Source organism: Agelaius phoeniceus, chromosome 1 (assembly GCF_051311805.1).
Source record: "Agelaius phoeniceus isolate bAgePho1 chromosome 1, bAgePho1.hap1, whole genome shotgun sequence".
NCBI lineage: Eukaryota > Metazoa > Chordata > Aves > Passeriformes > Icteridae > Agelaius > Agelaius phoeniceus.
This window is the reverse complement of record NC_135265.1, coordinates 81652325-81677449: the sequence shown is the minus strand read 5'-3', so window position 1 is coordinate 81677449 and position 25125 is coordinate 81652325. Positions and strand designations below refer to the sequence as shown.

The 25125-nt window shown below is 37.2% G+C and overlaps 1 protein-coding gene across 11 annotated transcripts in view; it reads right to left on the bottom strand.

Moving 5' to 3' along the window:
* The window catches only part of CTNND2 (catenin delta 2), a 638012-nt gene that overhangs the window by 148251 nt on the left and 464636 nt on the right, over positions 1-25125 (bottom strand). For all 11 annotated transcript variants that reach the window (XM_077182185.1, XM_077182224.1, XM_077182172.1 and 8 more), the window contains one exon: positions 14116-14248. In XM_077182185.1, coding sequence (XP_077038300.1) covers positions 14116-14248 — 133 coding nt within the window. The remainder of the gene's footprint in view (positions 1-14115; positions 14249-25125) is intronic.

Here is a 25125-nt window from a genome sequence, read left to right as displayed (position 1 = left end):
TCATGTTTTTACTGCAGTTACAAATTCTCTCAGTTATTTATCTTTGCCTTGTTTACATTACTAAAATGACTTCCATCTAAGCGGGTAAGAACCACACTATTTTTTTGGAGAAGGGTTTGGAAGACAAGCAGCCCCACTGCTAGCTAGTTTCAGAGGCCTGACTCCCAGAACTTGAAATGGATGTGGAAGGGAGAAAACAACTCATAAAAACAAAATATGGGAATAATATTTAGTGCAGCACATCTCTTAAGACAAATATACTGGTTCAAACTTTAAGTCCTCTCCATTATTTCTTCTGATGTGCCTATGGAACAGCAGGTAGACAATGCAAAATCTGTACCTTGCAAATGCACATGCGATTTATTACAGAAAAATTTACCTGTAACATCACAGGGTAATTTTGCCTCATTAGTGAAGTAATTTGCTACAGGTTTAAAAAAGTGCTGAGCAATTTTAGCTGAAAATAGAGCAGAATGTTATGCAAATTGCTGCATTAACTCCAAAGTCTAATTTGTTTAGGTGATCTAAATCAGGGTTTGGAGGTAGATCCTATTTAAGAATGGCTTTCTCATTAGGACTTTTCAGATCATATACAAAGGTAACATAAAGCTGTGAACAGGCATAATGTAAATAAATTCAACTACCAGTATATATGCTTAAAATGAAACAAGAATCGTTCCCTCTGTGTTAAACTGCACTGTGTGGAGAAGGATGGGGATCTTTTTTTCTGTGTCTATAGAAACCAGGTGGGTGTTTGGTGGAAAGGTTGTGTGACGTGAGGATGCAAAGCATGGGATCAATATTCAGGAGCTTTTTTCTTGGGAGTTGGTATCTTATTTCTGTTACTGAGTACAGATTGTTTTTTTTCCCTGTGTCTCTTAAGTGACCTCTTTAGATCTTGGGATCTATATCTGGGGTTGACAGAGGGTCAAAACTATTTTCTGAACAGGAGGAGACTGAAAATCATGTTCTAAAATTGCCCTGAGAAGGTATGAATAAATCTGTTGCTTTCTCAGTCAGTAAGCCTTAATGTATTCTGCTCTGTGACACATTTTGTTTTTCATGCTTGGTAGGAAGGCTATACCTATCATAAATCAAAGTTTTCATGTGATTTGAGATTTTACAAAAAAAAAACCCCTGGGTAGGCCTGAGTTACCTATAATTGTAAAGCACTTTAATACTTTCAAAAAACATTACATTTGAAGGACAACACAAGTATGCTACTCTAATCATGAAGGGCTAGTGGGATCTTCCAAATAACACTTCTAACTACAAGCACAGAGCTGACCTTTAGTGCTTGTCTGATTGAGAAGGCATCAGAAAAGCAATTTTCAGTCCCACTGTTAAAAGTAATATCTCCTAAAATTAACAGATTGGCATTGACCTACGTTATAAACTGAGAAGCACACATAAATATGATAAAATACACACAAGCCAAAACCCTCAGTAGGTATTTCAACTACTTGATATTGATTCAGGGTCTTTGTTTTTCAAAAAATGCAGAATGCCAAAGAAGGTTCAGCAGTGTGCACTTCATAGACAGTGCAAGAGCAATATTAATTTAGGATGCAAAGACATTGGCATTACTCAACCAATCAACAGATTTAGTACTGTCTGACATTAAATGAAAAATTATGATTAACACCAACAGTTTGGCTCATTTACTTTCCAGTATTTAAAAATGATGAATTATCTATTTGAGAATGAAGGTTTACATTTATTATTGGTGAAAAGAACTGACATATATATTTCAACTGAAAACATCCTGGTATTCCTATAACCAGATATCTGGTGAAGTTTAACAAAATAAAGAAAATTTAATTTTTTTTTAATGTAAAGCAAAAGTAAGTTTTTTATAGATAGCAGTATGTCACTTCAAATATTTTAACAGCAACAAAGGACATCATCTCAGTGATATATGAAAATTTTTGAAGCTGTACTTCACTCTATTCAGTTAAGGGTATAATAAATGGGATTTAGTCAATGTGAACTTAAACAAGATCAAAGAAATTTTTTTTTCCAATCATTTAAGCCCAAACAACAAAACAACTCTATCTGACATTTCAGCTGTAATTAGAAATTCAAGAAGTTCCTTTTTATTGATGCTTGCTGTAGCTACCTCAGTTTGCCTCACAGAATAAACAAAAGGCCTCTGCTCAGATTAAAAATACATTTGCAGTTTATTATGTTGAACATCAAAGCTGATGACCTCTGCTCACAAGACATTCTATATAGTGATTGGAATATGAGGTGCTCTCTTCTTAGAAATGAGGTAATATCCTTCAAAGAATCTCTCAGACCCATGAGAATTTTCTGTCCTGAAGTATTTTGGGAGCAAGCTACTCCCTCAAGAGCTAATGAACGCGTTCTAACAACATCCCTCTTTGGTAGGAAGTTTTGCTAACAGAACCCCAGGCACATAAAATTTAAATTTTTGTCTAAGTTCACAAACGCAGGCTATGACCTGCAGTTTAAGAATTTCAGTGAAGCAGAAAGGTGCACTGCAGAATCTTCCTTCAATCTCTCCATTTACATGAGTTTTATAAATGAAGTAAAAATCAGAACAAGTAAACACCTGCCTCACAGCTAATACACTTTGTATTACCCACAGATCAATATGCTAAACTTTATATATATATAAGTATGTATTATGTAATAAATGAGAGTGTGTGTATAAATACATATATAAATATACAAAATAGAAAATTATAAATAAATATACACACACAGATATATATATATATATATATGTGTGTGTGTGTATATATATATATATATATATATATGCACTGGTTTCAAGGCAGGCATTTCTGTTTTAGAGCCTCAGGTGCTCTTATGTCTCTACAAACCTGTGCCTTCTGCTGCCACCACTCTCAGCAGCTCAATACCAGCCATCTCTTTGTATTTTTAAACACATTTTGAAGATCAACTGATGGTCTTTACCTTAAAAGTTTCATTTGGCAGGTCCTTTTTATCAGGACTATGATTTTCCTTATTGAAATCATTTTGCTGCCAACCTTTTTAGTAGAGATATGTTGAGAAAGCACCAAATTACAGATACTGATATCAATCTAGGTTATTTTATTTCTATATATAGTGTGCAAAGTCTTACCATGTCTTGCTGGATGATGAGAACAGTAATAAAAAATATGCTCTACAATAGGAAAGTGATCCTCTGCATTCACACATCAGTCTAATAAATCAGAGAAGCAATTGGCAGGAGACTTATGAATAGAAAGAAATCCACTATACTGCTTGAAAAAGCTGCAAATGTATTTATTACCCATTCAAAATGTCACACTACCTATGCCAAATGACACTGTCTTTCAGTGAATTACCCTTCTTTCCCTACCACCGAATATTTTCAAACACAAAATATAAAGCTTTTGCAAATGTTTTGATACAACTATGACGTGCTTTCCTCAGACCAGTGGAGAGAGGAACAGTACAGTGCAATGCTCTTTCTGTGTCTGCTGCATACCACAGAAAGTAGCACAAAGGCATTCATCTTGCACACATAGTACTGCTTTTTTTCCCGCTCCTAACTGCATGAAAAGCATTTTCACCAGATATTCACATCTGAATTTTTTTGCTTATCAAATTCATTGCCTGAAATTCTTTTCTAGGTGCTTATTCTGGCTGCCCAGAGATGAAAAAGATAGAAACCTTTAGCCAGTATTCCCATCTCTAGTGAGGCAGACACTGTAGGAATGAATGCTAAACTGAGATAAATAGAGAGTCTAGACAGGTTCTTGTCCAGACTCCCTCCCTTCAGCCTGCAAGAAGACCAGAATCAAGATCCTAAACAGCAGCAGAACAAAGGTCAAATTCTGCATCCCAAAGATGTTTGTGAACAGCTGCTACCAGCTTCCACTGTAGTGAATAAACAGCAGAGTACAAAGAGCGAAGTTGCAAATATCCAAATAAAACACGGGCATTTGTGAACTACTACTATTACCTAAATGTATATAAAATTTTGGCTCACTTTCACTCTAAATAATTGTTGCTGACTATTACTATCAGAAAAACCTTAGAGATAAACTTCTTGGAAGAGTGGGAAAAATACTGTCCTTTTGGTTAGTCCATGGAGAGGGAATAACTGGGCAGTGGGAGAGGAGAAACACAAAAGCAGTGTAAAGCAGTGTTGAGATGAAATCACTCAATATTAAGCCCACAATTTCATAAAATAATGTTTTAAGTCACCTTGTAAATTTGCTTGATTCAATCTCTTTTCAAGATGAGATGTTACAAAACAACTGAAAACAGTAAGGGAAGAAAAATGTCTAATTTTTGCTTACCCAGCATTAACTCAAAAAAACCCAACCACAACTAGATGTTCCATTACATTTATGAAATAATACAGTCTTAGTTACTTCTTTTTAAAATCATGTCATTTTACATGACTAAAGCTTTTTTCCAACAGAAATAATTCTTGCCATAAACCCAAAACATTTATCAAGATCCTTAGCAGAGCAGAGGATTACAAGACAAGGACTGGCCCTAGCAATCTCCCACTACTTTGTTGTGCAATGTTCATTTAACATCCCAACTAAACATCCTAAATCTGCCTTTCCCCCTTATAAGAAATGTTACTCCTGCGGGGCTTGTCATTAATTCATTTATTGAACAAATGGAACATTTTCCTTAAGTCAAGTGAAATATATGCCAGGTACACGGTAAATCATTATTATAATTCAGGCACAGTATCTTGATGATGAAATCAAGAATAACCTTGGTTTAATGATCCCAGAAGGATCCCAGAGTGTGAAATGACACTTTAATGCTACAGAAAGCACATATTATGGAGACACAGCACAGCACTCAGTGACAGTCATTAATACTCAGTCTCAATCAGTGTAAAGACTGTGCACAAAACAGAGATGAAAAGAGAAATATCATCTCTCATCTGAAAACAGAACTATAATAAAATAGTACTGTGTAAGTAAGATGGCAAAAAGAAACACAGAAATGCATCAGAATTGCTTTTGAAAACAAGACTGTCAGTGTAAGATTTAAATGCCAGATAGAAAGTACACTTTTATGCTTTTTTCCTGTGAAAAAGTGAAAAGGACTACCACTTTATCATTTTATCTGGAAGTTACTAGCAAAATTAAGACAATATATTAGCAAGAAAAAAAGAGTGATATACTTTCATAAATATTATTTGGTAACGCAGTGTTGGTCTCTAGACCGAGAAACATAATTACAATACTTTATGTGAAGTGAAACTGGGTTTTTATTAGCACTGTAATTAAGACCACTCATATTTAGATGGTCTTAACAGTGTTAACATAGACTGTTGTGTCAAGACCAATGTAGCCATTTCTGCCTCACCTGTTCTAGTTAATATTAAAGAGGAAAAATTTTCATCCACAGGCTTGTACTATATGCAAAACTGAAAGAGGAGAGAGGGTATCATGGAGATGGCATAAAGGGACATCCAGAACAGACCTATGAGACACTTCAAACTGGCACTGTACTTACTGAAATGCTGTCATATAAACTCTCTTGTACACCTGTCAGTAGAGAAGAGCTTGAAGCACAGATATCACTGCTTTGCTCAGGAGAGACAAACCATTTATATCTGTCTGTCTTAACAGAGAAAGAGAATTCAAGCTACTGACTGCTTGATAAAATGGAAGGGAGCAGAGTGATCACAAGTGGTTACACAGTGTAAAAGATGGGAAAAAAAAAAGAAGAAAATCAAAACCAAGTAGAAGTAGCAGAAAACAAGGGCTAGTCTACTACTAAGCTTTCTAAAAAATTTCTGTGGAAAGAAGGTGGGACAAGCCATACTTAGTGTATCCAAGTGATGGGATTTTGATCATGTGAGAATAAAAGGACATAATTTCTATTTCAAACAAAAAGTGGATTAATCTTTCAGCTATCCCAGGTGCTTTAGAGATCTTCCAATAGGACAAGGGAAAAGATATCTTTAGCCCCTCTATCCCACTTCAAATTAGTGGGACTGCAAGAATACCAAAAGATGTATGATGCCAGGCAAAGTGCCTGCCCATACAAAGTGATGGAATAGGAAATTCCTTGTTTTGTTGTGACAAATTATTTCCTTCATTTGCTTTCCTAGTGTGTGTGGCTTTTGCTCTCCTTATCAAAGTGCCTTTATTGCATCTCTTGAGTTTTTTCACTTTTACTTTTCACTTTTTTCACTCCTCCATCCCACTGTGGGGCAGTGAGCGAGCGGCTGCGTGGGGTTTAGCTGCTGGTTGGGGTCAAGCCACGACAGAGGAACAGCCCTCAGAAATGTTTTCATCCTGAAGCCACGTAGGAGTTGATATTGACAGGTTGTTGCCAACTTAGAACCCTTAAGAAGAATAAAAGGAAATAATAATAACAATAAAAAATTAAATCCCCATTTACAAGAGTGACCATCATCATTCAGAGCTAAAAATGGGCCACGGGTTTCAAACTTAATCAAATGCTTTTACTCTAAACCCTTTTTATTTCAAGTATGTGATGTGTACAGCTTTTACTTAACATGTTTGTTATTTGTGACACTCTCACATATTTACCCCTTTTTCTTCTCTGTCTGATGATACTGAAACATAAATATGTGGGGATTTTTTTCATGTCACAGCATAATAGGAGTGCATTTGAACCATAGGCGTGCTAGAGAAAGCTACAGCAATGGATACTTGAATTGATCAAATTTATCATTCCTGTCACAGTTTGGTTTTCTAATTATCAACTGCCCAGTTGACCAAATGTCATTTAGTAATTACAGGTCAGTTATTTGACACTCAAAGTTACTTCTCACGTAAGGTATATGCAGTACACCAGAAATACTATAACAGTGCAGCCTCTCTTGGCTGAAATGCATTCTTTAAGTAGTTCAAAAGCTCTTTGGAAAACTAACATTAAAATATAAATAAATTTTGAGGTAGAATGAAAAATGGCATTTCTCATTCTAAAAAACAAAAACCTTGAACATAGTGGGACAAGAAGTAATCATATATCTATTTGTATGCCTTGTCTTCCTTGTCTTACTGTGAAAAGTGAGACTCCCTGGTGGTGTTGATGGTTTTGCATGGAAGTTACACCTAACTTTCAGTGTAAAATCATATCCTTGAATAACAAGATGCTAAGAGTGGAAAGCCTTGCTGCAGAAACTATTTCAACAATGCAAACTAAGACAATTTACAAAAGACAAATCAAAGGATCATTTCCAAAATGCTTTGAGAGCAAAGTATAAAAAACCCCAAACAAGCAGCATTTTGTCTTTGAATATTTCACAGTAAATAACCTATCAATAAAATCTTCCAACCTTTACTGCAAAACTATATACCAACTGTTGATTGACTTAGAAAACAAACCAGAGATCAGTAAGAACCCAAAAGGTAAGTCTTGTAAAATCACCAATGAGAAAATAAAAAAAAAAAAAAAAAAAAAAAAATAATTCAAACACTGTTTCTGGGTATGCCACTGGGTGCTGCTTTACTTCAGTTAAGTAATTTCTACCAGTAAAAACTCCACAGAAAGTGTATTGAAAATGGATTGCTTGACATCTGCCTGCAGAGATGAACACAGCTGCCCAGGGGGATGGAGGCACAGACCCAAACTGTACTGCAGTAATCCAAACACAGGTAAGCAAAAGCATGAACATCTCAGTGTTTGTTTTAGTAATCAGGTACAGGCAAGCATCTTTTAATATAAAAAATCATCACTACAATAGGAAATTACTTGTCAAGCCATTGAGGGAAGTAATTTTTCAAAATTGTGAGGTTTTATCCATAAAGTTATTTTAACATATGAAAATTATGGTTATCAAAGTACTAACAAAATGTTTATGACCAAAAAGGGATGCAAATTTTCTCCAAAGATATACAGGCATTGTCTGCACTAAAATGCACTCTCAACAAATGCTGTAGAGTCTCTCTGCAATTACTACATTACTTTTCAGTATCACCTGTGAGATACTTCTTTCATTTAAATTAAATACTATGCCCATATGTTCTTGTATGCAGCAATTAAAGGAGTTCTCATAATGTCTTTAATGGAAAACTGACAGGATCACCGGTGTACAAGCCACATTCCAGCCTTTAACTGAAGACATTTTAGAAGTAAAAGGAGAAGAGCAAGGCTATGTATGGGAAAGTGAATCCAGAACTATAATTCTTACTCAAACACATAGGGGGAAAAAAAGAACATCAAGTCATTTGGGTTAGAAAACACCTTTAAGATCATCGAGTCCAACCATGAACCCAGCCCTGCCAAGTCCACCACCAAACTATGTCCCCTAAGTGCTACATCTACACGACCAGCCCCTTCACCTGCTGCCCTTCTCTAGACATGCTTTGGCACTTCGATGTCCTTCTTGTAGTGAGGAGCCCAGAACTGGACTGGCACTCAAGGTGCAGCCTCACCAGTGCTGAGTGCAGGGGGGCAATCACTGCCCTGTTCCCGCTGGCCACACCATTGCTGGTACAGGCCAGGATGGCATTGGCCCTCTTGGCCACCTAGGCACAGCTGGCTCATGTTCAGCTGGCTGTTGACCAGCACCAGGTGGAGATCCTTTCCTGCTGGGCAGCATTCCAGCTTTTCCAGTAACTCTCTTTCCCAAGCCTGCAGCATGGTAAGATAACCTGTTTTCTCTCTGACTATCCTTATGGAAACAGAGGGGAATTTTGCAGTGTAGAACTCAAATCAAGATACCCTCTGAGGATGATGTGAGCACTTCCAATCACCCTTCTGGATCCTTCAAATACTATTAAGATTTCTGTCAGTCAGCATATCTAAAAGCAACTTTTTCTCCATCACCCCATACTAAATGCAAGTATTCCCTGGGAGAAAACCATGCTAGAAACAGGTATGTGAGTATCCTTGATCATCAGGAACCTAGCAGTGCAATGGACGACATCGAAGTTACGACAACACTGCAGCTATGTGTATTATAAAGAAGATGAACAAGGGGCTAATGGAGTTTATGTCCACTGCCTGACACGTGAACAACCAGGGTACTATGCTGGAAGGGTGCTGGGCACAGTCTAAAGAACTCACAGAAGAAGATGTAGAAATACCTTTAGTGTAATGACAAAATGACTGTGAATGATGGGCTTCAACGGGTTGGGAAAATAGATGCTTTCAGTGTGCAGTCACTCAGTTTTTACAACTCCATGTGACCGTGTCTGGATTGATACTTTTCTTCTAAAGGGAGTTTATGGAAATGCTCTCCAAGATAAAGAGGACACTGTCCAATTCAGCAGTATTAATTAAGGATGCAAGGGAAGACTTCAGGCAGGACAGTTCAGCAGTTGCTGCTCTTTTATTTGGCATCTTTGAATTATTTTCCTGAGACGAGAATCTCAAGTGTTGTGACTTTGCTGGCAAAAATTAATTTCCTAGCTTGAGGAAGGGAATCACTGGTGCCAAAACCCCCGAGTGAACTGTTACACCTCTGCAGCTGGTGGCAGGCTGCCATTTTCCATGAGGGCAAAATGGTGTTGGCGTGTGAAACTGCACAATTCAATCCTTTTATATGGTGACCTCATGCAAAGGAGGAAAATGTCATTATAGGAAGAAAAGAATGCTGTGGAAGAATGAACCCTGTGTTTAATAGAATGTGCTCTTTTAAAGAAATTTTCTCCGCAGAGTATTTTAAAATGCTTCTCCTTTCCTATTATCCCCTGTCTGTTCCTTCTTGGCATCCAGGAGCAGCTACTCTGGCCCTGCTCACAATCTCAGCATTGTTGGTGTAAGAACCTCTCCTGAGGAGAAAAATGACATCTGAAAGGGTCTTCTTGTGCTCTTCAGCCTGATAGGCTTTTCATTTGCTTTCAAATATCTGATCAAAACTTCTTCCCTCCTTCCCTTTTGCTTTTAAGTTACATTCTTCACTGTTACCAGTGAAAGAATAATTTATAGAAGAATTTACTGAAGTATTCTGAGACTCTCAATTTTGGAATTATTATGCCTAACTGTAATGGGTTGCCTGGCAATTTTTATAATCTTTATATTATGACTTCTGCCTCCCTATGTCCCCTTCTACTTATGTGAGACCTTCAGCGATGATTGGTCACTACTTAAAGGAAGATGAAAATTCTAGCTATCAAACAATAGCAAAACCAATCCAATTTCTTCAACTCCATTCTAATATCTGCTGCACCACATAAGCACCCAGCACATGGAATAAAAATGAAGGCACAGAATGAGAAGCACTACTGAGAACATGTATAGCACCTGCCTTGCAGTCAGCAAGACTCAAGGAGACTCAAGAGTAGCATTTGTGAAAAACTTTCAGATGAGAGAAGCAGTTACAACTGTACTTAGAAATAAAGAGTTTCACTGAATGGTTTTGAGCAGCATAGAAGTGGCAGCACCTGGAAGAAGTAACACCACCATCTTTATCAATGGCCAGTGTTTATTGCATTTGCCTATTGCTGTTCTGCTGTGATCAGGGCTAACAAGGGAAAAATAGAAATTCTTCCAGAAATACAAAACCTAATTCACTCCAGAAGCTGGGTTTATTCTGTGAAGAAGAAAATTACTTCTGATAACCTTAGCATTCAGCCTGGGACATCTTCACATAAACAGTTACCAATTTTGTCTGAAGTACTTTAAGATAGAGAAGGGGATTTGCAGACCTCATTGCTGCGTAAGACTGAGCATTTACGCTGAGCATTTACGCTGATGCAGCAATAAAAGCACATTTCCAGTGACATCACCAAATTCATAAGCACATCTGTGATCAATGTGCTCTAGAAATAACACCTACTACAAAGAACATGGTCAGGAAGGGAAAAATAGCTCCAGTTTCCCTAGTCACACATCCAACATTTTTGACTGAGCATCTTTTTCTCAGATGTTTTTTGGAGAGCATTTCCACTTCCTTTTCTTGGAGGGAGGGTTCAGAAGAAGCAAGGGGTAGTGTTCCACACTTCAGCCAGAGAAACTGAAATATTTTAGAAGATAAAAACATAATAGTAAAACCATAAAAGATACTAGGAATCTCAGAAATGCATATAGTCACAGCTGCTATTTTCTATTTCTGTCTAAATTTTAGGTGACACTCTTCCACAAAGGAATATAAGGTAGGCCTTTGTCCTACCAAGTATATGAGGAGAAATTTTATACATATCCCACTAATTTATGAGAGTAGGACAAGTCTGTCACTATACAAAAACAAGACTGAAACAATGGCTAGGTTTAGAGGAAAGATCATTGATCATCTTTTCGGATAGGTGATACAGTATAAATCATGTTTAAAAGAATAATAAAAAATTAAGTATTTCAGAACAGTTATTTCCAGAAACTCTGGATGAAATAGCCATTCATTGCAGTGTGAGAATTTGATGCTCAGTAGTGATAAAGGTAAGAGAACTTTTTTTCCCTGTAAGGTAATTCCAGAGTTACTTTAACAACTGCCATTACATTTCAAAATTCAATACAACCTGGTAAACAAACTAAATTATTGTATAATATTATTCTTTCTGTTCATGCATGATCAAGTGTACATTAAAGATTAACACTTAAAAATTATTTCATGAATTCCATTTGCCTTTTCCTCAGTGGCTGTCAGGCACACAAAATAGCAGCAGCTATTCTTTATTACACATATTTATGTTTGTCCTTTCTCTAGGATTTGAAAGACCACCAAGACAGTTTCTCATCTTTAGCCCAAGTCCTTTGCTATATTAAAGCTAGGTATTTCATCAAAGAGCATTTTTCTCTGCTTCAAAAGAATTTTTTGGAATTTTTTTTGCTCTGTAATCTCAGTAAGAGATTGTAAGGAAAATATACTGTATCCTGGTACTTTTTTCCTTGTGTCAGAGCTGGCAAGATTCCCTGCAACCATGTGCAGTGGGACTGGAATGCTGTTAGGAGGAATTCAGTATTAAATGTGGTGATTCTCAGACAGAGGAGAACTGGCCATGACACACAGCTACAACACAAATACTTTGCAGAAAAGAGAATTTTGGTATCAGTGTGTATTATTTAGGTGTATTATTTATAATTCAACTCATAATTCAGATACATCCTTAACAGTTATCACAGGAGTAGTTCTGGGCAGGTTTGACAGGACTGCTCAAGTTCCTCTGGCTAGGTATACACCTATGAAGAATCTGAGATATCTGTTGTGATATCTCCTTATCAACAGGATTTTGAACTCTCACAAAAAAGGCTCCTTGAGAAGCTGACTCAGTAGAAGGTCGAGCAGGCCCTAGGCACACTACTGAGCCATTTGGGTAGACCCTGAGCCCAACAAGCAAACACAGAAACTGTTTCAAGTGCTCTGCTGAGGCATGACCTAAACACAACAGGACTTGCCATTAAATAACAGAGGTTGGTACACAGATAGATACAGAGAGATATAAAATAGTTTGATAATGTTGGGTGCTTTAGACTGAACAGCTCCACAAAGCATTAGGAAAGTGTTACAATACATCCCATTATTTCATCATCTTTCAAAAATCCAAAGTACCAGAAGTTTGAAAGCTTATTCTTAGATGAACTGTTTTAAGAAAGGTACTTTGGTTTGTTTACATAGCAGTTTGCATTATTACATAGCGAGGGGTATGTAAAAGTCCTGAATAATAACAAATGAAATGGGGGAAGCCTTGTTTTATCTGCTATCCTTTTTCACAGAAGAAGCTCTGAATGCTGCCTAGTGCTCTACTGTTGTATTTACCTACCTTCACCCTCCCAGCTCATGAGCCTGAAGCTTACAAGGGCTGACGTCCAAAGGCTGTTGGGACAGGTGAGATCAACAATGACCAGACCCTTTTTTTCCTAAATGGTTAGCAACAGAAATTAAACCATCTGCCTCCCTCAAATGGGACAGTTCTTGAGGGGTTTCAATCTATGGCTGACAGGAGCCAGCAGAGATTGTGCAATGAATAAAGTGCTGTAATAATTGTGCAATGAGCAAAGTGCTCTAATAATTTAACTTCCTTTCTCAGAGATTTACCAGTTCTTTCACTGAAAAACTAATTTCTGAATATGGATGAGAGTCGAGTACAGAGAGAGCACACAGTTAAAATTTTCAGTGATACCTGTACCAGAGTTCTCTTCTCCAGTGCACAAACATTCTTCACTTTACACTCATGCAAATATTTTTTTTATTATTATATCTAAGATGTTTGAGGTAATGTTTGCAACCAGTGCAGCTCTGCCAACACCAGCAAACTACATGCTTACCCACTAAGGAATTTCCTGAGCATGAAAAAGCCTGCAAGGGAAGGTTCTACAGTGGGACAGATCCACGGAGTGGGTTGTGCTGAGGGTGAGGAAGATGAAGCACTGGCAAGTCAGCATCACTGAACAGTTCTGACAAACAGGCAGAAGCAGATCTTGATCTCAGTTTCCCTTTACATGCCAGGCTAAAAGGTGCCAGTAGAGGCACAGATTTATGTGCACACCACATGTCCCTGATTAGCAGTGTCTCTGAGAGGGCCAGGGGAAGCAGCTGGGGCTGGTAATGGCTTCACTCATTCAATTTTAATTGACTGCTGTGTGTTTGTCAGATCCCTCAGAGCTTCTGTTTAACTTGTGCCAAAAGCTGTGCTGGTCCCATTAACCACAGGGAACAAACAAGAAAGAAATACCTGTCAGCTACAGGTACAGAACAATCTCTATACTGATGTCTGAATTACATTTTAGATACAATCTGCACTGAATTCCAAGATCATAGACCAATGAGCACCATTCAAGCTGCAAATACAGCCAAATTAAAACCTATTCACACAATTATGCATTAAAGGATGCTTTGATTTAGAAATTTCTTGCTTAATTTTCATATTCTGTGCTTGTATTTAGTGTCTAGATGGCTCTCAGAGAACCCTAAGGAAATGCCCATATGTTTCAGACAGATCAAGACTACACCACTAGCTGATTACTGAACAACTATGATACAGTGTTTAAATGGTATGCAATCAATCAAACCATCCCAAAGAAAATAAAACAATGAGTTACAATACTATTTTATGCATGTTTTTCATTTTGTAACAGTAACAAATGACTTAAGTGAAAGCTTTAGTAACAAAAGAAAGTCAGGCATATATCCATGATGTCTCTTTTAAGCTTTTTAAAGCACATATAAATAATTGTTGATGATAAATAGCAGACAGCAATACTGCTGGGAAAAGGGTTTATAAATCTTACCTCTGCTTTTATTTTATTGTCTCCGAAACAGAGGTGTTGTAAGTAGGCTGCAGCATTTGACTGTACTGAGGGAAATTGATGCTGTAACATCTGTATAACTTCTGGAAGCTCTGGATCCCGCCATCCAAACTCTCTGTGCAAAAGCAAATACAAAAAAAAACCATCAAAAAATCTGCTATTAGTGGATAAATGTGCCAACAGTTAGGTCAACAAAGAAGACAGAAATGTGTAAATAACATCTTTTTTGTCCCCACTTTGTCAAAGCAAACATTAAAATCAAATTTGAAACTATTTGTCATTTTAAGCTGTACTCCTCTGGAAAAAGAATTAAGCAAAGTATCACTAGAAGAAGTAACTGTGGAAATAGTTCTCTAACTGATTAATTTTTCTAAATAAAAAGGCTATGTGAAATCTTAGTATACTAAAAGAAAGAAAATGCATGCTCAGATCACCACAAATGGTTTGCTATGAAATGCTAATTTGCAAAATAAAGTCCTTTGTACTTATTGCTGTATCTATGCAATACCAATCACTATCTTATACCGAAAGCAATGACCAATTTTGTCTTCTGTTTGGGGTTTTTTTTCAGATACAGTCAATGTAAAACTCTTACACATTTCTGGCCCTACTTGAGCACTCAAGTCTCTACACTTTAATCATATAAAACATGAAACACCATTAGTATCACATAAAAGAACTGAATTCAAGTATGCAGAACAAGTTCCAGTATGTATTATGAAGCTTCCAGACCTGAACTTAAAATCAATCCATCACTTCAGGTGTATTTTTCCACTCTGGGTTTACAGGTAAAATCATTCATGGAAATGGTTTTGGACTTCATGTCCCTAAAACCAGAGATACACATAGCCTCTCTATATGATATACTTCATTATCATATGCCTTTTCCCCAAGAGCTAATTTTTTGTGCCATATAAATATTTTGACCATTTTCCATCTAGTAATACGTTTACGCTAAAAAAGGGAAATTGGGGAAACTCGGAAAAAGAGGTAACTTACAAAAAAGTTCTCTGTTCCAGTTACCATGATCATCTGGGACCTCATTGACAAAAAAAACCCTGGCAGACCTGTTGCAGACTCCAGCTATAATATTTGGCTAAAATAATACTGATCACTAGTCTCCTTCCTAAATTATAAAGATTTTTCTGCACTGAGGCCAAGTTTACGTCACTAGAAGAATTCACAGCATCTCTCCAATCTGTCCCAAGCACACTTTAAATACAACAATTCCCCACAACATTTCAGGGAAGGAAGACTTATCTTACAATAATAATGAATTGCTACAGAAAGAGGGATTGTTTGTTCTTTTCTTATATGTGATGTTTGCCAGATTGAGTGTTGTCACTACAGTTGTGTCTTTATGGAGATTCAGAATATGAATATGATATGTAAAAACCACTCAGAATTTCATTGGTTATTTCTCCTCTGACAAAACTTAAGTTAACTCATAAATATTAGAATTCACAATAAACATTTAATACAAAGAAAACATAAAGATGTAGTAATAAATCACATATGGACTATGAATTTTTAGATTATATAGACTGTTGGAAATCTCTGCAAGAGACATTTGCATAGGTTCAAAAAGATTTTAACATTTAATTGATATTTTGAAAAGTTAGAGAACATTGTAAAAAGTATCAGGGAAGGCTACAAACTTCAGTAGCCAAAGATTGTGAACATCACATTTCCAGTTAACAATAACTCTGTCAACAGGTGAAAAGGAAGAGATTCACTGCCACACTTTTTTTAAGTTTGAATTGCTAAAGATCATAGAAACAATATTACCTGACAGGGCATCTTCCTCTTACATCTGCTTTCTTTCAATTAACAATATTAACACTTCCTAACAGGTTCTTCAAACCTATTAGACCTGCATTCTACAAAAACAGCTCTAAACAAACCAACGACATCTTCCAGATTTTTTGTTTAAACAAAAATAAAAAATGAGAGCAAAATCCAATAAACTAGCTGAAGACAAATTAATTATCCTATCTCCATTTCTTATTTATTCTCATTTTCAATCCTCGATGTTAAATGCTGGTATGGGTATTTTGGAGATTAAACAAAACACCAGAAGAAAACAGCCTGAATGACAAGACTACAACAAGTATGTGTTGAAGTGTGGGAACTTCTACCAACAAATTCTCTCGAAAAGGAAATTTCCTCCTTCTCAACATGTGTATTACTTAATCCAACCAAGAAACAAACCAACCAAAACCAAACTAAACAAAAGGCTCATTATGTGCAGTGGTAAATTATGGGCTTTAACCATCTACTCAGGTTTTTCTTCCTCATGTCCTGGAATCCAGAACAGAACAGGCAACGAGGGAGCAAAAGGAAAAAGGTCCCTTCATCAAAGGAAGAGTTAATTGTTCTGAGGAACCTGAAGCCTCTACATGGTATTTAAGTATTAAAACAAGGCTATCCCTTCTTTTACCCTCTGATCTCCCAAAGCAGTCAGCATATGAGTGAATTATGGCTACTTGTTGCAAATGGATGTGTACACACTGGATGTAAGCAGAAAATCAATTCAGAAAATAAGCCCTTAGCACTGAATACTGAGTTTGTTAAGTAACCAGTTTTTGGAGAGATAATGAACAAAGCAGGAAAAGAAGTTTAAAAATTTAGCCCTAGTATGCACTGTCATTTTAAGCAGATGGTCTCTAAGATGATTTTATTTTTAGTAGTTTCTAAATGAAATACAGTAGCTACATAAAACAAACAAAAACTTCTGTCAACAGTTAGGGCTGCATGGATAATTGTGATAATTTTAGCCACCTTCAGGGCAAGAAAGAGTAGTTTCTAGGAGTTTAAATTTTTCATATGTTTTATATATGTGTTTTATAGGTGGAAAAAAGTTAGAATGAGAAAGAGGATTTTTTTTTTTAAGAACAGCAAGTTTGCAGCTCTATTAACATTTATTTAAAAAAATTAAATATAAGTTTATTTTTTTTTAATTTAGCCTTATTATGAAAAGTTAGAAAGGCTACTTAATGAAGTAATCTGGCAGATGCCTGGAGAAGGAAGGACGACTGGTATTCCTTAAAGACAAAGGCACAAAATGTATGTGGAACAATTTGCATAGATGTGGGGGAAAATCAAGGCCATGCCTCCAAGCATACTTACTTAAATGACAAAAAAATGCATTAAAATAGAGAGCCAAACAGAAAGTAGCAACTAGTAGGAAAGACCTGGAATTAAGTGGACATTTACTCCCTACCAATGAAAAGCAGTAGGGTCAGTATTTGACAGAGATGAGATTAAAGGAAAGTAGAAGGTTAATGAAAATCCAATCTACCTTGATTTCTGTGAAACATCTGATACTGTGCCACATGCAAATTGACAAAACTTGCATTTAGTAAAATTATGAAGTAGAATTAAGCAGAATTTGATATCACAGTGGACATCCTAAACAAACACTATCTAAGCCTGTGTCCCTTATTAAAACATCACCATGCTTACAAAATCTGAGCGAGGCAATCCACACAGATGGTGAAACAAGCTGAAAGGCTGGAGTAAATCTGAGGAGGTGTGTGGCATTTTGAGAATGTTAACAAAGTATCTGTGTGGCTGATCCAAAAATGAAGAGTAAGGTAGTAGCTGCACATGCAAGATCTTTTCCTAATCTACCATTTGCCTATGATTTCCCTGGAGTAAGAGCACTAATCCATTTAGGTCAGCCAAAGGCTTCTGCTGGCAGTGTGAGTTTGTCCACAAGAGAATCCCAGTTGTGCAAGAACTTCACAGTTTGTCTGGAAAGCAGCATTTGCCATGGACTCCAAATATTTTGGCAGGTTGTAAAAGTGCATTTTTTCTAGGAAGCATCCTCATCTGAGGAGACTGACTGGAACACACCAAGGTGTTCCAACTTTCTTTCTTTGATGAAAATTGTGCTCTAGGATTGTAGGATTGATCTGATTTTGATTCCTGCAGAAGGTTTTAGCTTGAAGTGGTGACTAAGGCAGATGTTGCATGGATTACACCAGACTACACTGCTCCTGCAGTGGAAGAGGACCCAAAGGGGAACTCAAAGCTCTATGGCAATATATATGCCTACAGTTATCACAAAAGGCTGCGTCATATCATGAACAACTGAAGAGAATCAAGGAGGAGTTCTACACGAGACACAACTCTGACATAGAAGCAGTAGCACCAAGAAATCCAGGCTGACTTGGGTACTGCGAGTAATGCACTGAAAACAGGTCCTGTTCCTTCTATCATATCACATACATGTGCCAGGAAGTAAAAGAGATGCAAACTTAAAAGAGATTGTTTGCAATACAGCTGGGTGCATTGGCTTTGTGGGTTCACTTAGAAGTGCTGCTGAACACAGAGGATGTACTGCATCTGAATATTTGCTTTAATTATGCCAGAATTTTCTTCTTCAGCTACTGAAAATGCTGATGGTACACAGAAAAGCAAAACCAAAAATCCTGTTACATATATATATATATATATATATATATATATATATATATATATATATATATACTGCACTGATTTTAAAAGGCTACTAAATGAGTTTTAAAAACACAGGTGTCCAGCTGGTAACTAAGGATACTGATTGCTTCTACAAAGCATTGCAAGAGCAGGTGTGATGGCTCTGTCTACTCTGCAGCCATTGGTCACAGTGAATCTCATAAGAGCTCGGTTCTTATTTCTGATTTACATTATTAGAGCAGTACATTCACATCTGATCAGGCAGTTGGCACAGGCAAGCACTGACACCCAGAGCTATTCCTGTCTCTGCAGCATTCCCCAAAGGCAGTGCTGTGAAGATGCCCGCTATAAAGAACCATATGCTTCACAAAGACTGAACTACCACCAAGCATTTATCAAACAAAGTGGATGCACAATTTTTTATTACAAGATTGTTTAAATCAAACTCGCCTGTGTGTCCCTGGTTGTCTTAATATGCATGTGAAACAGTCTTGAACTGGTGAAGGAAAGTTTTTCATATAGGAAGTGGTGCTCAAAGGCAAAGGCAATTTGAGCTAAGAATATTTCCTCAATTTTTACCTCATATGCATTGTGGCATTGTTAATGCCAGTCTAAAAGACTTTCTGTTGAATTTATGCCTACAGACATAGACCCTTCTGTTTGCTTCCTCCCTCAATTCAATAAATAAAGTCTGAAAATCTCTTTTCCCTCATTTCAGAAAGGAGAGCTGTGAAAATGGTTTTCTGGTAGTACTAACAGAAAATAAACTACATGTAGCTCAGGATCAAACAAGGAGAACTAATCAAAAGCCAAGAGAAGATCAAAGAACTAGCTTCTGTGTTTAAAGGGAGAAATTAACTTCTATTAAAGTATTTGGAAGGCAATATACCAATACTACAAGAATCTCTCTCTAAGGACTTGGTACATTAAAAAAAAAAAACAAAGATAGGAAGTTACACCCAAATAGAAAAAGAAATCAAGAATACTTAAACATAATCCACAGAAAATGAATGTGATATAAAGAGGAAGGAGCCATCTAACAGCTCATTTCCTTATTTTCTTTCTGTGGTTCTCTGACAGTTGGTCAAACACGAGAGAACACTGACTTATTACACTTAATTTATTGTGAGTTAAATTTGAAGTGCTTCCTTGAAGTACTTTCTTTTTTTCAAACACACTTCTCCATATTTACACACGCATACACAGAGATTGCCAGCCCGCTCTGAATGATCTCCTACAGTTTAAGAGGAGGCAGAACCACTATACTTTGAAAATGGAACATATGAATACTGGCTAACTTCAGCACTCAATTTTAGAGAAAAAAATAGATATGTCAATCTCTCTTCCTCTCACCTTGGAAAACCCTCAAAACCCTTCAGCATACTGACTTCCCCAGTCAAACTTGGTCAAAGGAGTGAACCATAACAAGCAACTGATCGTCATCCTCAGACCCATGGTGACACCAACCACACATAACCCACCACAAGATGTAGTAATGCCCTGTTTGGGCCGAATGCAAACTGCTTAGGACGGAAATGAACCCTTATCAGCAGACAGCTCTCTATGCTTCTCTTTTTGTCCTTTCAAATTAGATAAGCCAAAACTTACTGAAAAAGTAAGGAACAAAATAATCTGACATAGTTTAGTCTAAATTTGGAAGCACCAGAAGGACGACAGAGAAAAGGCACTGAAGATGTATTTTCTATGAATAAAAACATTAAGTTCTTATGAAACAAAGAAATGCGTTATTGTTTATTCCAACCTGAAAACTGTAGCCTATGTGGGGCTGGTCACAGGTAATCCACCATCACACAGACTGAATGTGAACATCTCACCAAACCTGTGATTCCGGAATCTTGGAAATCTTCACCATTTCTTTCTTCCTCTAAAAGAGCTCTTTACACTTTCTGAAAAGCTGCTCTCTTGTTAGAGCTTTTCAAATTCAACATGACTGTATGTAAAACATGAAAAAGTTTTTGGCACTCCTGCCAAAAATTTGGATGTTGTTCTTGGGTTATGACATTTTCCTTTGTTTATGCTTTCATGTGGCCTAAACTAAAACGGCCATGCAGTAGTGCTTACACAGATTCAGCACAATGTGGTTTTTACAATACATTTGTGTCTGCTAATGAGGTGCAGAGAAGGATGTGATGTACCAGATGCACAGGATTCTTGTCAAGCAGCGATGGAGATGCTCAGCATGTCCCAGGTTCTTAACACAACCATAAACCTGTGGTCTCAGGGTTAATCCAGTAGTTCAAAAACTTACATCTTGAATACAGCAAAGGGCTAAAACTGGCTTGTACAATGGCAAATATACCCTCCTGCAGTTCTGCCTTTGTATCCTTTACATTTTCTCTCATAAGGCATCACTCTTCTGCTATTTAGATTTTAGAATTAAAAAAACCCCTAAGAGGTGAGCATGCGAAGAGGCAAGATGAGAACTACTTCAACGTAACAAAAATGGCCTGGAGCTGAACCATCTTTAGATTTTGTGAACATTTCATAAGGCAGAAAAGATTTTAAAGATGATTTAGTTGAGTAAAGATTATCAGTTGACACCAGACCATGTGTTACTATTTACAGCTCCAGGTTACTGCCTTCAATACAAGGTGATTATATTCAGAGTATAAGTATCATCTACTCAAGGTTACCCTCATTTCATTTACAAATGTCATTTTTATGAACATCTATGAAATATTTTTTTCACTCTGTATTGGTACTGATCTATATATTAATTGTCTCACACCTTGTGAAGGAGCTTGCATTTCTTATTCTTATGAGAAAAGTTGCCTCTACTGTGAGGTAACCATACCCTCAGTACCTGGTACAATGTTATCTCTCCTCTAGACTGTGTTTGGAGCAGGGACTTCTGTGCTTTAGACTATCTCTTACTTTCCCATTTGTATTACTTGGTTTGTTTAGTTTTGTTTTAGTTGGAAAGTGGTATTTGTCTTTTGGGGCTGTTGAGCTGAAAGTCTGGAAAAACTTGTTTTATCTGTTCCTCTGCAGGTATTTGCATATACAGGGACTCCCTCTGCAAAAGCAAGAGGCAAATTAGCTAAACTATCAAGATGTCTTTAAGCTGCCTAATTTATCTTCTTTTTTCCTGTGATGAATAACATTTTTCTGACCTCCAACTACCAAAGGGCCTTACAGTAGCTTAATGCATTGCAGCTGTGAAAATATGCCAAGTTAACCCTTCCCTGGGAGACCAGCTTACACTTGGCCTCCCTCCATCTACAGTTCACACATCACAGGGCAGATTCCAGGAGATTGTGAAATCTTATTCACTGCCAGCACTGCTGTTACAGATGCAGATATGTTTTCCTCATAGATCAGAAAGGTGGGAACATAGGCAGGAGATCAGAACAGTACACAGACCTAGGGGATTCCAGCCTTGACTCTGTCATTGACTTACACTGTCAGACAGAATTATTTACTTTAATGCCTTTCTCTGAGGTTTGAGAGGTTTTCCACCTCCACAAACCCATAAATCAAAGCTGTCTCCTTTTCGAGAACTACTGTTACAACTAAAAGGCTCCTAAACCATTATGTATTTCAACAACAGGGGGAAAAAAAGGCTTTTGAGACTGTGCTCCTATACTGCCATATAGAAATGTAACCTTTCTAAAGAACAAATGTTACTCCACAAACCCCTGATTTCCCTAGGAAAATGGGAGAAGCATTTTAGAAAGGAAGATATTTATTTTATTTCCCTACATGTATGATAGCACCTAAACATTGCAGCTATAAAAAAAGAAAGTGAAAAAAGCAGCAGGAGCATTCAAACATTAGCCTAACAGCACCAATGTTAATGATTGAAACCACATTCATCTGCAGGAGGGGAAGCTGGCACACACAATATTCCCTGAAAGGCTCAAAGCATCCACATTATTTTTTTTAATAACCAGAAACATGAAAAGTTCCCAAAAGGTTTTGAGGCATTGCACCTCTCTCCAGTCAAAGCTTTTCGATGTTGTGCAATTAAGCAGCATGAGTTTCACAGTAAGGGATGTGACAACACATGGTTTGTCTCTCCCTGCTGCTCTCTTTGCCTGATCAAGCTTCTGGCTCCAGATCCCAAGTTCGATGGCAGTGACAGGAAAACTGCTTCTACCCTCTTCCAGCAGGGATGACAAAGTTAAGCTTTTCAAGGTTTAGGCAAACCAAGAAACAATGAAGCTGGATGTTTCTCTCATGTTCTCAAATGTAAAGCTTGGACCTACCACTGCCTGGGTAATCTGGAACTGCCAAAGGAAAGCAATGACCACCAACACTAGAAACTGGGTGTTTTCTATGTGTGCAAATAGCAGAAAGTGGGAAATTCCAACAGAGCATACAGTTTAGCACAAGCTGCAGAAATACTTTTTACAGTTGGGGTGGGGCACCAGGAAAAGGCATTAATCTAAACTTACAGCAAGTCTTAATCCTAAATATCTTGTGTTATCTCAGTCCTTAAATGATTACTCCACTGAGTGCACTATTGTCTTGATTTCTTGCTGCACAGCAGAAATCCAAACCATTCTCATCCCCACACATACATACCAGGCATCATTCATATCTATGCAACGTTTTCCAGCACTCCCTGTTTTCCTGAGCACAGCAAACTCTTCATAATAGGCATTCATTTGATGCTTAATAATGAATATTAAACAGTAAAACTTAACAGTGACTTAAGATATTGATAAAAACAATACGAATTGATAAGTCCAGAATTTGTCCTGAAACACCAACTCTAGAAAGCCAAGAAAAAAGCTTACAAAAATTTCTAATACTGAATTTTAAAAAAGAGAAACAACAAAAAGTATTCATTTTCTTTTCTTACAACTAGACTCCTATTCAGTCTTTTGGAAAAAGTAAGGAATTAATTCTGTTCACTAAAGTTGCGAGCTGTACAATACTATAAATGCACTTGAAATTGCTTTTCTTGTCAAGGGGAAATACAGACTAATGGTTTTCCTGTGCTGCCTTTATTTCAGTTTTCATTAAGCATGGAAAAACTGATCTCTTGCATGCTAGCTTGATGTACCTCACTGTACAACCACCAAAACAATGCAATAATGCAAGACATACTTGACACTCGTGAGACAGAAAGTTCATGGAGTCAGTACGAGGGGAGTTAAGTTGTTAAAAAATTGCTCAAATAAAAGCTGTTGGATTGAAGAAAATGTATCTAACAGCAGTGAGTAGTGATACTCAAATACTATTGCTATTTCCCATCACATGCTTTTCATCTTCTTCAAAGCCTTGTAGAAATTCTAGGGAACTCTCCTAATGCAGTACATAGATATCATCATCTTCATGCCAAGCAAGGGTAAAGAGAGACAGTGCTTACATGACTCTCTGATAGAGAGGAAAAAAAAATTGGCAAAAGCTAAAAGGCTGCTATTAAATCCTCAGCCCCGGAACCCAGACAGACTGATGCACCATTAGCTGACTGCAAAAGGTTTTCAAGTATATCAAAAATGCAGAGAATCTGGACAGCACTTCAGGGGAGTGCAGGGCAAGAGGAGACCTTCTGGGCTACCAAAGCCAACCTCTGACTGTGATCCTCCTGCTCTTTGGCATGGATGCTGCCACATTCATTCCTTAAGCTAAAGATGGCTTCTTGTAGCCATCAATTGGCTTGAATTTAAATCAATCTCAGATTCTGTTGATATAAACTAACAAGTTTCATTTTATAAATAATAACAATAATAAAGATCTGTCACACATTCTTTCAGAAAAAGTGCGTTTTTGTTATTGATATTGCTGTTTCTAACTGGGTACTTCGATTTCATTCTGTTCTATGCAAAGCACCAACAAACATAATATATGTCCCACTTTTCTGAATATTAAGAAAACAAGGCTGTACTTCAGCACTTAAAGATGGAAGTAAACAGAGAAAGGATGATTTCTAGCTGGCTATCTAGCATGATAATGTCTCTGATCTCTGTTTGGGCCACAGTATAACCCAGAGAGCCATCACAATGACTCAAAAGCCAGCAGAAGAATGATGAGTTTGTCAGTGGTTAAAGTACTACCAAGTTCTTGTCAACACCAGAGAAATCCACAACCCTGAACTGATGTATCAGCAACAAAAGCAGACCAAGAACAGTGAATCTTGGCTGAAACCAGGAAGTATCTTACTAAAATCAATGCAAAAGCTGGATCAGAAAAAAAAAATGTACACGGATGATAGTCAGATACGATATTCAGCTATGAATATGATATTTAGTGCAGAAGTAGGCTGCATCTTTTAAAAGAACCTAAAATAAACATTTCACATGTATATTTGATAGTTTTACCTGAGTGAAATCCAGCTCACAGAAAAACACCCTTTGAATGAGGAAACCTAGCTCCTCCCTTAATTGCCATCCTGCCAGAATACAATGGGGAGATAACTCTTCTGCTCTTGAGTAAAAGAATGAGGCTGCAGAATGTGCTGTACAGCATTTCTACAGATACGTTTCCAGCTGAACTGTGAAACACTGCATGTGTCTAATAAATCCACTGGAGACAATAATCATGGTACTGACTCAGGGCAATTGCCCTTATTAACGAATG